Source organism: Pan paniscus, chromosome 19 (genome assembly GCF_029289425.2).
Source record: "Pan paniscus chromosome 19, NHGRI_mPanPan1-v2.0_pri, whole genome shotgun sequence".
Lineage (NCBI taxonomy): Eukaryota > Metazoa > Chordata > Mammalia > Primates > Hominidae > Pan > Pan paniscus.
The window spans coordinates 78,185,213-78,199,001 of record NC_073268.2 but is presented as its reverse complement, the minus strand read 5'-3'; the positions used below and the strand labels follow the sequence as shown (position 1 = coordinate 78,199,001).

Below are 13,789 nucleotides of genomic sequence, written 5' to 3'. Positions count from 1 at the left end.
TATACTTATTTTGACAGGTAGTTTATTCATTTTCCTTAAAAAGGAACCTTTCTTGTTGCCCCATTTTCAGCTCTTTTTCTCACTTTTGTTTTTCTTTTCCTTCCTGTCTCCCCTTCTCCTTTTTCTTTTTCCCTCCTCTTTTTTTTTTTTTTTTTTTTTTTTTCACTGCTCCTTGCAGAGCAGGGCTACCCCCATAGGCAGTGTGACCAAAGTAACCCCTTTTTCTCATTTCTGTCTGGAGATTTAAGTCCGGATTTTTTCTCACTTTTCCAGGCAGTTAGACTCTCCTGTTGTTTATGTAGTTGGGCTATAATCCCTTCTTTTGCATATTGTAGGCTGTGAACTTTTTCTGCTGTATTTTATCTTATTTTGAGCTTCCCTGAGACTTAGTGAAACATCTGGTCCATTTATAGCCTCTCTCTCATTTTTCCTACTGTTAGAGATTTATTCTCTGTTGAAATACCTAGCCGAGTGCTCTGGTTGTGTCAGGAGGATTGCTTGATCCCAGGAGTTCCGGGCTGCTGTGCACTATGCCGATTAAGTGTCTGCATCAAGTTCAGCATCAGTATGGTGACCTCCAGGTTGCCTGACAACTGGTGAACCAGCCTAGGATGGAAATGGGGCAGGTCAAAACTCCTATGCTGATAGTGGTGGGATTGCACCTGTGAATAGCCACTGTACTCCAGCCTGGGCAGCAGTGAGACCCTGTCTCTTAAAAAATAATAGTAAATTAAAATGCTTTTATCGTCATTTTAGCAGATAAGTCCTGTGCTTCATCTGGCCCTTTGAATCTAAAAGTATTTTAGTATGATTTTATTTTGTTTTATTTTATTTTATTTATTTTGAGACAGAGTCTTACTGTGTCATTTAGGCTGGAGCGCATTGGCGCAGTCTCGGCTCGCTGCAACTTCCACCTCCCAGGTTCACGCGATTCTTGTGCCTCAATCTCCAGAATAGCTGGGATTACAGGCGTGCACCACCACAATCAGATAATTTTTGTATTTTTAGTAGAGATCAGGTTTCACCATGTTGGCGAGGCTGGTCTTGAACTCCTGATCTCAAGTGATCAGTCTGTGTCAGCCTCCCCAAGTGCTGGGATTACAGACACGAGCCACTCTGCCCATCTATGATTTTATTTTTAATTAAAATTAATCTGGATTGTTAATTAAGAGATATCAGTATACTCTTAGGGATTGTGGAAGACAGTGAGCTTATTTAATAGTCAGCAGGTCTCTTGAAAGTAAATGATATGTTAGGGCTGGGCGTGGTGGGTCACGCCTGTAATCCCAGCACTTTGGGAGGCCACGCAGGTGGATCACCTGAAGTCAGGAGTTCCAGACCAGCCTGGCCAACATGGTGAAACCCTGTCTCTACTAAAAATACAAAAATTAGTTGGGTGTGGTGGCGTGCGCCTGTAATCCCAGATACTTGGAGGCTAAGGAGAATCGTTTGAACAAGGAGGCGGAAGTTAACAGTGAGCAGAGATCGCTCCACTGCACTCCAGCCTGGGCGACAGAGCGAGACTCCGTCTCAAAAAAGAAAAAAAAAAAAAGTAAATGATGTCTTAGAAACAAGCCTTAAAAGATCTTAATCTTACTCTTGCTAAATGTAGTATAAGTCTAAGCCAGCCTCAGCTCTTGCCTGAGATTACTAGTCTCCTTGTTTCTATTCTACATGTATTCTCTACACAGCAGTGAGGGTAATCATTGCAAGTAAAATATTGTCTTACTTATTTGCTTAAATCTCTCCCAGGAGTAAAATCCAGACCCTTTCTCCTGATCCGTAAGATTGTATGCAGTCTCTTGCCTCCCTAGTTCTTCACCCATGTTACCTACTGGTATCCTACTTGTCTCCTGATTTAGCTACACCAGCATCCTTGATAAATTATTCAAAAAGCCAAGCTCATTCCTCATGGCCTTTTAGAATTGGATTATAAAGAGGGTGAACTGCTTATCCCTTCTTATCATTCAGTGCTGCTCAAAAGTTATCTTCTCGGGGAAGATTTTCCTGACCATTTTATCTAAAGTATGGTCTTTCTCTCCCAAATCACTGCCTGTGCTGTAAGCTGCTTTTAATTTCTTCTTAGCATATATCTGAAATTATATTATGTATTTGCTAATGGTCTTTTCCCTATTAGAATGTAAGCTCTATGAGGGCAAGGACTCTTGTCTTGTTTACTGCTGTATTCTTCTAGCATAAACACACACACCCCCTTAGAACAATTCTAGATACACAATAGAAATTCAGCAAATGTTTGGGTGAATGAAATGGCCCTAAAATACTATTTTAAAACTTGTTTTCTTTCCAGGTTATATTTTCTTATTTAATGTGTGTAAAAATGTGGTGGTATGAAGTTTTTTGGTTTTAAAAACTTCAATAGTGAGTTTTTGTGGGCACATTGTATTCATAAGAGCTGTTAATTCTAGCCATAACTTTAAATAAATGTATTGGTTGCTTGTGTATGTGACTCTCTGTAAGTAAAATGAAGGTCTCTTAGAAGTTAATACAGTTTAACCTTAAAATCTGTTCTAAAATTATTTGACATTTTTCTCACTGAATAAGAATGAGGAGGAGGAAGCATAGTGTAGAAAAGTAGCGTGCCAGGGTAGAGTGGTACTGGATTGTAATTATGTAAGTTAAGGAAATAACATGCTTTGCCTATTCCTTGTCACCCTTTTTTTCTGCCTTATAGACAAGGGAAAAAAAGATTGAATAAAAGAGTTTTAATTTTAATCATATGTCTTATGTGAATATTGTTTTGGTTATACTAGTTACTGAAATGTGTATCATGTCACAGTTCACTTTCTGCTTTTTTTTTTTTTTTTGAGTTTTGCTGTTGTTGCTCAGGCTGGAGTGCAATGGCACAATCTTGGCTCACTGCAACCTCTGCCTCCTGGCTTCAAGCAATTCTCCTGCCTCACCCTCCCAAGTAGCTGGGATTACAGGCATGCACCATCACGCCCGACTAATTTTTTGTATTTAGTAGAGATGAGGTGTCACCATGTTGGTCAGGCTGGTCTCGAACTCCTGACCTCAGATGATCCACCTGCCTCAGCCTCACAAAGTGCTGGGATTACAGGTGTGAGGCACTGCACCTGGCCACAATTTGCTTTTAGATATAAGCCTTGTTTTTGTAGTATGATAATAGATTAGTTGATAAGGTAAATATCCAGAAGGTGAACCATCAAAGGCTTAGCTGCTATGTTAACTAAGAAGCATTTATGGAAAATAATTGTTCTATAGTTGGTAGGTTAAAAGTTTGCTTTTAAAAATAATCATCTGGATGATTCTATCCTTTTCCTGGAATTATTGTTCTGTGTAGTATTTCCCAACTGGAGCAGTTTTATATCCCTCCAGCCCCATCCCCAGGTAACATTTGCCAATGTGTAGAGACATTTTTGGTTATCAACTTGGGGTGTGCTACTGGCACCTAGTAGGTAGAAATTAGAGATGCTGCTAAATATCTTACAGTGCACAGGATAATCTCCCATAACAAAAAATTATCCAGCTCGAAGTGTTAGAAGTGTTAAGGTACTTTAATATAATGAATAACTTGTAACAGAAAATTGAATTCTAAAGTAATAGTTATTAGAAAGATCAGCATGTTTACTGATTGACTTCATTGGGGAGATTCCCCATACTATTTCAGTCACTCCAAACTAGAGTGAGATACTTGACATGGTCTTTTATTATGCTGAAACAAAAATGCTTTTTTTTCTTATAGTGAAAAGGATTTTGTTGGAATAATTGGATAATTTATTACCTGCTGTTAATATTGCTTCAGATATGATGTGACAAGGATCAAAATAATAGTTGTCTCCTTGTAGAAAGTGGTACAGCCAATTGACAAAGTTAGATGATGTTCCCTGTCATTAAAATAAATTCCATGAATTACTGTTATTCTCTTTTGATGGCTTTTTTTTTTTTTTTTTTTTTTTTTTGAGATGGAGTTTTGCTTTTGTTGCCCAGGCTGGAGTGCAGTGGCGCAATCTCGGCTCACTGCAACCTCCGCCTCCCAGGTTCAAGTGATTCTCCTGCCTTGGCCTCCCGAGTAGCTGGGATTACAGGCGTGTACCACCACACCTGGCTAATTTTTGTATTTTCAGTAGAGACGGGTTTCGCCATGTTGGCCAGGCTGGTCTCGAACTCCCTACCTCAGGTGATCCGCCCACCTCAGCCTCCCAAAGTGCTAGGATTACAGGAGTGAGCCACCGTGCCCAGGCCTCTTTTGATGGCATTTAAACAACCCTCTTAAATTCTTTCTGGAAGCACTTATAATTTTAAAGATGTAATATGATCAAACACCTCTTTAGTCGTAGAGTAATTCATTCAGAAGCCTGGTTTGTTTATATTAGTAAATTGGTGAATTTCTGTCACCTAGTCATTGTAAATATCTATTATTGTTTTTCCATTCTTTGAGTTTTGAAAGTGCATTTAAATGTTTAGCAGTTAATTTTAATAAAGTTAATTACAGGGCTGTTGCAAGTCCTCTGCATTTTGTATCTCTTCTTAGGAGTATTATTTTTCTTTTTAAATTCATATTCTTAAAAGGTATTTTTAAAATCAGTTTCAATAAAACTGAAGTTTCTCTTATGCAGGATGCTGTGGGGCACTGTTAGTGTATAAAATAAATTTACTCTTGACCATAAATGAAATTGTAGTCTAATGGAAAATAGCATATTATCTGATAGAGGTATAAATAAAATATAGTACAGACACAGAGTGGGGAATAATTTAATTCCATTTATGAAGATCCAGAAGCTTTATGTAGTTTGGTATGGTTAGATTATAGGGGTGTTCCTTAGTAGTTTGGTGTGTCATGATGAGAAATGAGACCTGAAAAGTGTAGGACTATAGAATGGGAATAGCAGAGTAGTATTCATAAGTTTGTATATTATCCTTGAGATGATGGAGGGACTATTGCAAGTATTGAGTGAGATAAAATGACAAGTTTTAGAAAATAAGGATTTTGGAAAAACTCACCAAGTAATGTTATTGAAAGGTTGCTTGAAATGAAAAGATACGTCTGTGTGAAAGGAGATCAGTTTGGACATGTTTGAACAACTCATATAGAAAGTGATGTGAGGCCGACACTGGGAAATTAGAAGTAGCAGGGATGTATGAATGTTATAGATGCTGTGGAATATATTTTGAAGAACTTTGCAGCCAGTTAAACAGTAAAGTAGGAGAATAACAGGAGAGTTTAAGGCCAAGTGTATTTAGTTCATGAGGTGGAAAGATGAGAAAGAATAGGTTTGAAGGTGTCTGTACCATTGTTTTTACCCACTTTAGGCTAAATCTTACCAAACTTAATTTTTCTGATTTTTTTAAAGTAGCATTTCTAAGTAGAAGTACCTTGGAATAACTATTGAAATACCTAGGCTGGGCGCAGTGACTCACGCCTGTAATCCCAGCACTTTGGGAGGCCGAGGTGGGTGGATCACGAGGTCAGGAGTTTGAGACCAGCTTGGCCAACATGGTGAAACCCTGTCTCTACTAAAAATACAAAAAATTAGCTGGGCGTGGTGGCAGGCACCTGTAATCCCAGCTATTCAGGAGGCTGAGGTAGGAGAATCGCTTAAACCTGGGAGCCAGAGGTTGCAGTGAGCCAAGACCACGCCACTGCACTCCATCCTGAGCAACAGAGCAAGACTCCGTCTCCAAAAAATAAAACAACAAAAACCAAAACTATTGATATACCTTATGAAAGTAAGGTCTTGCTAAATAATGAAGGTGTGGCTAAATAATAATGGCATATCCACTTAAATAAGCAAAGGAAATCTGTATAGGCTGATATGAGAAGCTCTGTATGTAGATGAGGAACAAAGTACATATGTGCATAGATATATGCTGGCATATACCTAGGTTTTTTTCCACCTTAATTAGATGATAGAAATAGTACTTGTTATCTTGAAGGAGAGAGATTGATACTTAGGCTTTTCATCTTTTCGTACTACATGACTTTAGCTATGTACATGTAATGTGAGTACATCGTAAACATGTGAATGCAGTTTGAGGTGCCTGCTGAGAGATTCCATCAGGCGGTTGGGATCATGTCTGAAACTTAATAGAGGGGACTGTTGATAACCCAGTTAGAGTAGATATACAATGCAAAAGGACAAGAATGCATCAGTAGAAACAGAGAACTAGTGGATTTATAATAGTGGAACTTTTACAGGTATGTGACTTCATAGAAAATTACGGTAGGAGAAATTCAAAGCTTTGTTTTATTTATGTTAAGTGAAACTCCATTTTCTGTTTGGTGTAAATAAATGTTTCCATTGATTGCTATTGAAAGGTGGCACTGTCCTTCCATAGTAGTGGGTTAGTGAAAGAAATTAATACTCTTGATTATTATTTTTTCTTTTTATGAGAGAGGATCTTGCTCTGTTACCCAGGCTATGGTGCAGTGGCATGATCATGGCTCACTGCAGCCTTGAACTCCTGGGCTCAAGCCATCCATCCTCCTTAGCCTCCCAAGAAGCTGAGACTACAGACATGTGACAATACCGCTTGGCTAATTAAAAACATTTTTGTTTTAGAGACAGGATCTCGCTGTGTTGTCCAGGCTGGTCTTGAACTCCTGGTCTCCGGTGATGCTACTACCTTGGCCTCCCAAAGCGCTGGGATTACAGATGTGAGCCACTGCACCCAGCCCTCTTGATTTTTCTGATTAGCAGTTTCAGGTGGTGATGGCTACCTAACTAGTATAGCATTATAGAATTTATCATTTCTGAGTACCTTTTTTATACCTTAGACTTAGACTTTATACTTAGACCTTAGACTTTCATGTGTAGCAATTTTATGTTTAACTTTTCATTGACTATGTTTGTAAAAGTAAAATTTCTCTAATTTGTTAGAATTTACTTGTGGGGAAGGAGAGGTTGGAGTGGAACGTATAACCCATATATAAGATACACGTGGCAAATATCTTTTTTTGTTTCTAATTCTTTTTAGTTTATCTATTAGTTAATGATAGCATGTATTTCAGAATAGAGGCTAAGAACCATATAAATTTTAAAGATAGCAAAATTTCTGGCAAGAAACATTATATCTTTTTTCATGGGTTTAGCACTTAGTTTTAGAAGAATTTGTGATTGTTTAGTCTGTGATTCTGATTCAGAGAGAAACCTATCTAAACCCTGAGCAAAGAAAGAACTGTATTTGAGCATAGTTCTTTACATGTTTTATTCTGTAGCCAAAGTATATCAGGATATCTTAGCCATGATGTTCATCAATAGAATTAACTCCTATGTTGTGTTAGTGGTATACCAGATTTGTATGTATATAGTTATAGAATGCATTATTTGATCTCTAAAACATAGTTCTGAATGCCTTTGATTCACAGAAAGAAGTCTGTGATGAAATAAACTTGTTTTGATTTTTCTGTACTCTAAATCTTTTAAGTAAGTCTTCTATATTTGCTGTTTTATTTTAATGCAAATAAAGCTTTCCTTTGACAGTGACCTTGGCTCAGTTTAGGGATTGATTCTGAATATAGGAGGCGGTAAAAAAAAAAAAAAGTACCGTTTAAAAAGTGGGAGATTTTAGGCTGGGCTCAGTAGCTCACACCTGTAATCCCAGCACTTTGGGAGGCAAACATGGGAGGATCACTTGAGCCCAGGAGTTCAAGACCAGCCTGGGCAATATAGTGAGATCCTGTCTCTACAAAAAATAAAAAACTAGCCAAGTGTGGTGGTACACACCTGTAGTCCCAGCTACTCAGGAGGCCGAAGAGGGAGGATACTTTGAACTCTGGAGGTGGAGGTTGTAGTGAGCTGAGACCGCACCACTGCACTCCAGCCTGGGTGACAGCAAGACCTTGTCTCAAAAAAAAAAAAAAAGGCGGTGGGAAGATTTTGACATTATTGCATTCATTTGTTTCTTAACTTTCCGTCTGTAGCTTATCTGCTTCTATAATTGTCAATCCTTAAAAACTGTCATACCTCATCTGGAAGAATTTTTATTGAATAAAGGCATAACAGCATATGCTACCATAAGCTATGTTAAATTCTATATGAGTACATTTCAGGATAGTATGTTATTGTCATAGTAAAAGGAAAGAGTTGCAATTAATGAATAATATAATGCTTTGGGCCTTGCAGCACTTCCTGTTCATGGCTGTACCTGATCTTTTTGCAGTTTGTCTGTATTTAGCTTTATGTCTAATTGAAACTGTGTCTGTAGTTAATTATTTGGCTGTATGTGAAAGTTCGTTTGAGGAAAGGAGAGGGTTATTCGTATTCTAAAAGTGTATGTGTACTATATAATTGATGTTGACAGTATGGTAATTAGAGTTTTTTATCTGGCATCTCTTAAAAGTAACAATTTTTAATTCTATTATCAGCTTTAAATATAAAATGTGTAATGTAAATGAATTTATATTTTAAAATTTATTGTGTCTTGATACTCTTGAAATTGACTACATTTAAATTCTTTGCACATGCTAATGTCTGTGAGAATGATTCAATAAAATAACAAAAAGTCATATTTAGGTAATGCATTTGGTTTACTCATTTTTTATTTTAATAGAGCCCTGTGCAGTAGAGTTGGTTTTTTTAAATAATGTTACTGCACAGTAGTCTAGCAACTACTTATGTAAACAGTGTGAAGGTTTTTATACTTCTGCCAGAGGACAACGTAATATGAAACACCGAGTTTTATTTGTCTCTACAGAGAGTAGTAGTGTCTTTCAGGCTGGGGGAAGGGAGATTTCTTATACTTTCTTCCCTAAGGATAGTTATTTGAATATAAATACTTAAAATCTTTTCATTTCTGACTTTGCCACTATGTGACCTCAGCAAAGCCCTTGATTTTACATAATTTCCACATCAAAGTCAGGGATAATACCCTTTGCTTCTTATCTTAAAATATTATTTTAAGTATTAAATAAGAAAAGTGCATATCAAAGTAGTTAGAATTACTATTTTAAAAAGATTTGCGTTAGTGAATATTTGGTAGACAATTCAGCTAACCGTTATTTAGAGTCTAATGTGGTGAGGTAAAAAACTACACTTGATACTCAGCTGTTTATAGAACAGAACTATTCTGGTGATTAATTATAAAACATATCCCCAATGACAGTGTGCTAGCATTATATTCCCACAGCAGAAAGTTTTTGTATGCTTGGGATTTTAGTTTTTGCAATAAATCTGGGGCGTATTTGGAATAATAATGATATGTATTTGAGCATTTGATAGCATGTTTAGAAATCAGTTTTTGTTTTGATGGCCTGCTTTGCCCTGAGTTTGTAAGAGATCAAGTGCTACTAGTGTTAGGCATTAGTGAATAGATGAATGAGATAAGATTTCCGTGTCAGTCAAAGAATGTACGATCTGCAAATACCTTCATTGCTACCAGACCTTACATATCTTACAATTTTTGTCTTAGTACTCAGAGTAGATAAGCAGTGGCATTGGTACCTTCCAGTGTGTAAAAATTGTTTATTTCAAAGTACAAGATAGTGTATTTTAGTAGTACTAATGCAAAAACATCTCAGTCTGTGATTTTTAGATTTCATTTATTCACTAGCAAGTATTGACACCTATTATGTACCAGGTACTCTAGGCATCTGTGCTAAATTAGTGAACAAAGGTTAGACCCCTGTCCTTGTGGAGCTTTTATGTTCTAGTGTGAGTGAGAGTCAACTATGAATATAATAAATTATGTAATGTGTTAAAAGATAAATGCTATGCAGGAAAATAGAGCAGGGTAAGGGGGATTATTATTGAGGCAAGTGGGCATGGGCATATTGCTATTTAAAATAAAGTAGTTATGGGCTCATAGAGAGGTGACATTTAAGCAAAGACTTGAAGGAAGTGAGCGAGTCGGCCATGCAGATATTTGGAAGGAGAATGTTCCCCATAAAAGAAATAGCCAGGAATGGGTCTGGAACCCATTGAGGAACATAAAGGAAGACCTTGGAAGCAGTATAAGAGAGGACTAGAATAGTAAAAGATGAAGTTGAAGAGGAGAAGAACAAGATGATGGGAAGTTTTCATAGGATGGTATAAGGACTTTGGTTTTTTTCTCACAGTGAAATAGTCATTGCAAGATTCTGGCCATGATCTGACTACAAGCTTGGCTGCTAGCTACTGTTATGACAACCTGAGAACCTTAGCTTTGTAAACCCGAGAGAATAGGAATTTGAGAGTCTAAACATGTCTTATGCAAACCAGAAGCTAATGATTCTGTGTCCACACTCACCGAGCAGTCGGGTCTTCAGAGAGAAAAAACTCCTGATGCTTTCCAGGGTTCTTTGGTATAGATCAGCTTGCTTCTTGTTGTGGCATCCCTCTTTTATCCTTAGATTTCAGCTTTCTGTGGTCTGTCAGTTTCCACTAGCTCATCTTTCCAACTTCCTTGTTGTCTTCTCTTTTATTCTGTCATCTCCTGTCATTTTATTGGTTATTTTAGGAGAATAAAGAGAAACAATTTCTTAGTCGCTGTGTTGAACCAGAAGACTAATAACTTAAAAACTGATGTGCCAATGTGATTAGAAAACTCAGATACTTGCACTGAAACTGCACTTTCCATTGTGAAACATCTTGCCAGAATTAATAGTAATAATGCTATTTTCATGAAACACAAATCAGGCCTTCAAAAATTTAAAACTTAAAGTATATCTACTCATGGCAGTAAAAAAAAAATACATAATCACTTTCCTTGTATAAATGTATAAATTGTTTAAAAGTATTTTACTCACTTTTATAAAGCTCCCACTTTGAGTCACTGTACTGGAGCAGTTTAGATTTAAGAGCCCCTTTCAGGGAATGGATTTGTACAAAATAGTGTGCTTGAGGACTTGAGAACCGTGAGTTACCTAAACCGTGAATTACCTAAAGACAACATATTTTGGTAGAAAGATCATATAGTTAGGAAACTTGGATTTTGGCCCCATTTCTCTATGGCTAAATTTTAGACTTCAATAAATTATTTAATATTTTCATGCCTCCTCATTTGTGAAATAAGGGATTGCAGGTTAGATAATCTTTAAGTAATTCTAAAAACATTATGATACTTAACGTCATTTTGGAAATTTTTAATGCTTATGTGGATAATTAATTTTTTTTAATTTTTTTATGCAGGTTAATGGTGCAATGTAAGAAACCTTTAAAAGTTTCTGATGAATTAGTGCAGCAATATCAAATTAAAAACCAGTGTCTTTCAGCAATAGCATCTGATGCAGAACAAGAACCTAAAATTGATCCATATGCATTTGTTGAAGGAGATGAGGAATTCCTTTTTCCTGATAAAAAAGATAGACAAAATAGTGAGAGAGAAGCTGGAAAAAAACACAAGGTAAGAGAAATCACAGTACACCAAAGGGTCACTGTTGATTTTGTAGCACTGCATATAGTAACACTCTTACTACCACAGTTATCTCACTTCTTTTGTCTTAGAATAGAAAGAGTAATCATTTATTTAGAAAAACTTATTTTTGCCCGGGTGCGGTGGCTCATGCCTGTAATACCAGCACTTTGGGAGGCCAAGGCAGGCGGATCACCTGAGGACAGGAGTTTGAGACCAGCTTGGCCAACATGGTGAAACCCTGTCTCTAATAAAAATACAAAAAGTAGCTGGGTGTGGTGGTGTGCGCCTTGTAATCCCAGCTATTCGGGAGGCTGAGGCAGGAGAATCACTTGAACCCAGGAGGCAGAGGTTGCAGTGAGCCAAGATCAGGCCACTGCACTCCAGCTTGGGTGACAGAGCGAGACTCCGTCTCAAAAAGAAAAAAAGAAAAATGTATTTTTTTGAATGGGTAAATCAAGCACATGGTACCAATTATAGCTGACCTCTGATAATGAAAATATTTTGTTGTTTAAAAGTTTCTGGGTTGGATAAAGGGCATATTAAACTTGTCATAATTGAAATCAGGACATTTAGGTAGGCTATTTTGACAGTGATTTTAAAATATGTTGTAAGTGAATTACCAGTTTTCAAAGATACAATAAAATATACATCACTGAGTTTAAAAAATATGTGCTATTTTTGAATATGTGATTCAGGAACTTACAGTGCACCTAGAAGTAAAAATGAAGTGCAAGATATATAGTTATTAGAATAAAATTTAAAAATCAAATATATGAGAATTTGTTAAGATTAAGATAACTTTGCTACACAGGAATTATGTCTTATATACAAAATATGAAAATTGGCTAGACACAGTGGCCCACGCTTGTAATCCCAGCACTTTGGGAGGCTGAGGTGGGTGGATCACTAGGTCTGGAGTTCGAGAGCAGCCTGGCCAAGATGGTGAAACCCCATCTCTACTAAAATCACAAAAATTAGCTGGGTGCGATGGCGGGTGCCTGTAGTCCCAGCTACTCAGGAGGCTGACACAGGAGAATCGCTTGAACCCAGGATGCAGAAGTTGCAGTGAGCTGAGATCATGCCAGTGAACTTCTGCCTGGTGACAGAGCAATACTCCGTTTAAAAAAAAAAAAAAATTGAAATCTGTAAAGTTATGAAAAGGATCCAATAATACGTGTGAGTTTTTTTTTTTTTTTTTTGAGACGGAGTTTCGCTCTTGTTGCCCAGGCTGGAGTGCAATGTTATGATCTTAGCTCACTGCAACCTTCGCCTCCCTGATTCAAGTGATTCTCCTGCCTCAGCCTCCCTAGTAGCTGAGATTACAGGCATGCGCCACTACGCTCGCCTAATTTTGTGTATTTTCAGTAGGGACGAGATTTCTCCATGTTGGTCAGGCTGGTCTTGAACTGCTGACCTCAAGTGATCCGCCCGCCTCGGCCTCCCAAAGTGCTGGGATTACAGGCGTGAGCCACCGTGCCTGGCCCCCAATAATATGTTTAATACAAAATTAGTTTCACAAAGTTTTACTTAGCCCTACTATATGCCAGGTACTTGAAATTTTGTCTTTTTGGAAGTATGAGAGTAGTGGTAGCTGGGAAGGCTGCAGGTATAATAGAAAGAACGTGAACCGGCTGGGCGCTGTGTCTCACGCCTGTAATCCCAGCACTTTGGGAGGCTGAGGCGGGCAGATCACCTGAGATCAGGAGAGCAAGATCAGCCTGGCCAACATGGCGAAACCCCATCTCTGCTAAAAATACAAAAATTAGCCAGGTGTGGTGGTGCATGCCTGTAATCTCAGCTGCTTGGGAGGCTGAGGCGGGAGAATCTCTTGAACCCAGGAGGGGGAGGTTGCAGTGAGCCAAGATCATGCCACTGCACTCTAGCGTGGGTGGCAGAGTGAGACTCTGTCTCAAAAAAAAAAAGAAAAAAGAAAGAACATGGACTTTGGAATTTGACAGATTTAGGATAAAATTTCAGCCCTCACTGTTTATCAGCCATATTTTCTGGGGCACATTAGAGTCTCTACTTTTGTCTATAAGATAAACATACCACAGGCCAGGCGTGGTGGCTCATACTTATAATCCCAGCACTTTGGGAGGCTGAGGTGGGCGGATCACAAGGTCAAGAGATTGAGACCATCCTGGCCAATGTGGTGAAACCACATCTCTACTAAAAATACAAAAATTAGCTGGGCGTGGTGGCATGTGTCTGTAGTCCTAGCTACTTGGGAAGCTGAGGCAGGAGAATCGCTTGAACCTAGGAGGCAGAGGTTGCAGTGAGCCGAGATCGTGCCACTGTGCTACAGCCTGGTGATAGAGCAAGAGTCCATCTCAAAAAAAAAGTAATAATAAGCATACTACTTACTTGTTAACTGTAAGAATCAGTGATAATGTATGTTAAACACTTAGCTGGATGCCTGACACACAGCTCCTCAATAATTGGTAGATTTTATTGTTGGTAAATTATATATTTCAGC

At 38.0% G+C, this 13,789-nt stretch overlaps 1 protein-coding gene across 1 annotated transcript in view; it reads left to right on the top strand.

Annotated features, from left to right (window-relative positions):
* The window catches only part of MED13 (mediator complex subunit 13), a 121,109-nt gene that overhangs the window by 57,597 nt on the left and 49,723 nt on the right, over window positions 1–13,789 (top strand). The window contains exon 10 of the mRNA XM_003814474.4: window positions 11,088–11,301. Coding sequence (XP_003814522.4) covers window positions 11,088–11,301 — 214 coding nt within the window. The remainder of the gene's footprint in view (window positions 1–11,087; window positions 11,302–13,789) is intronic.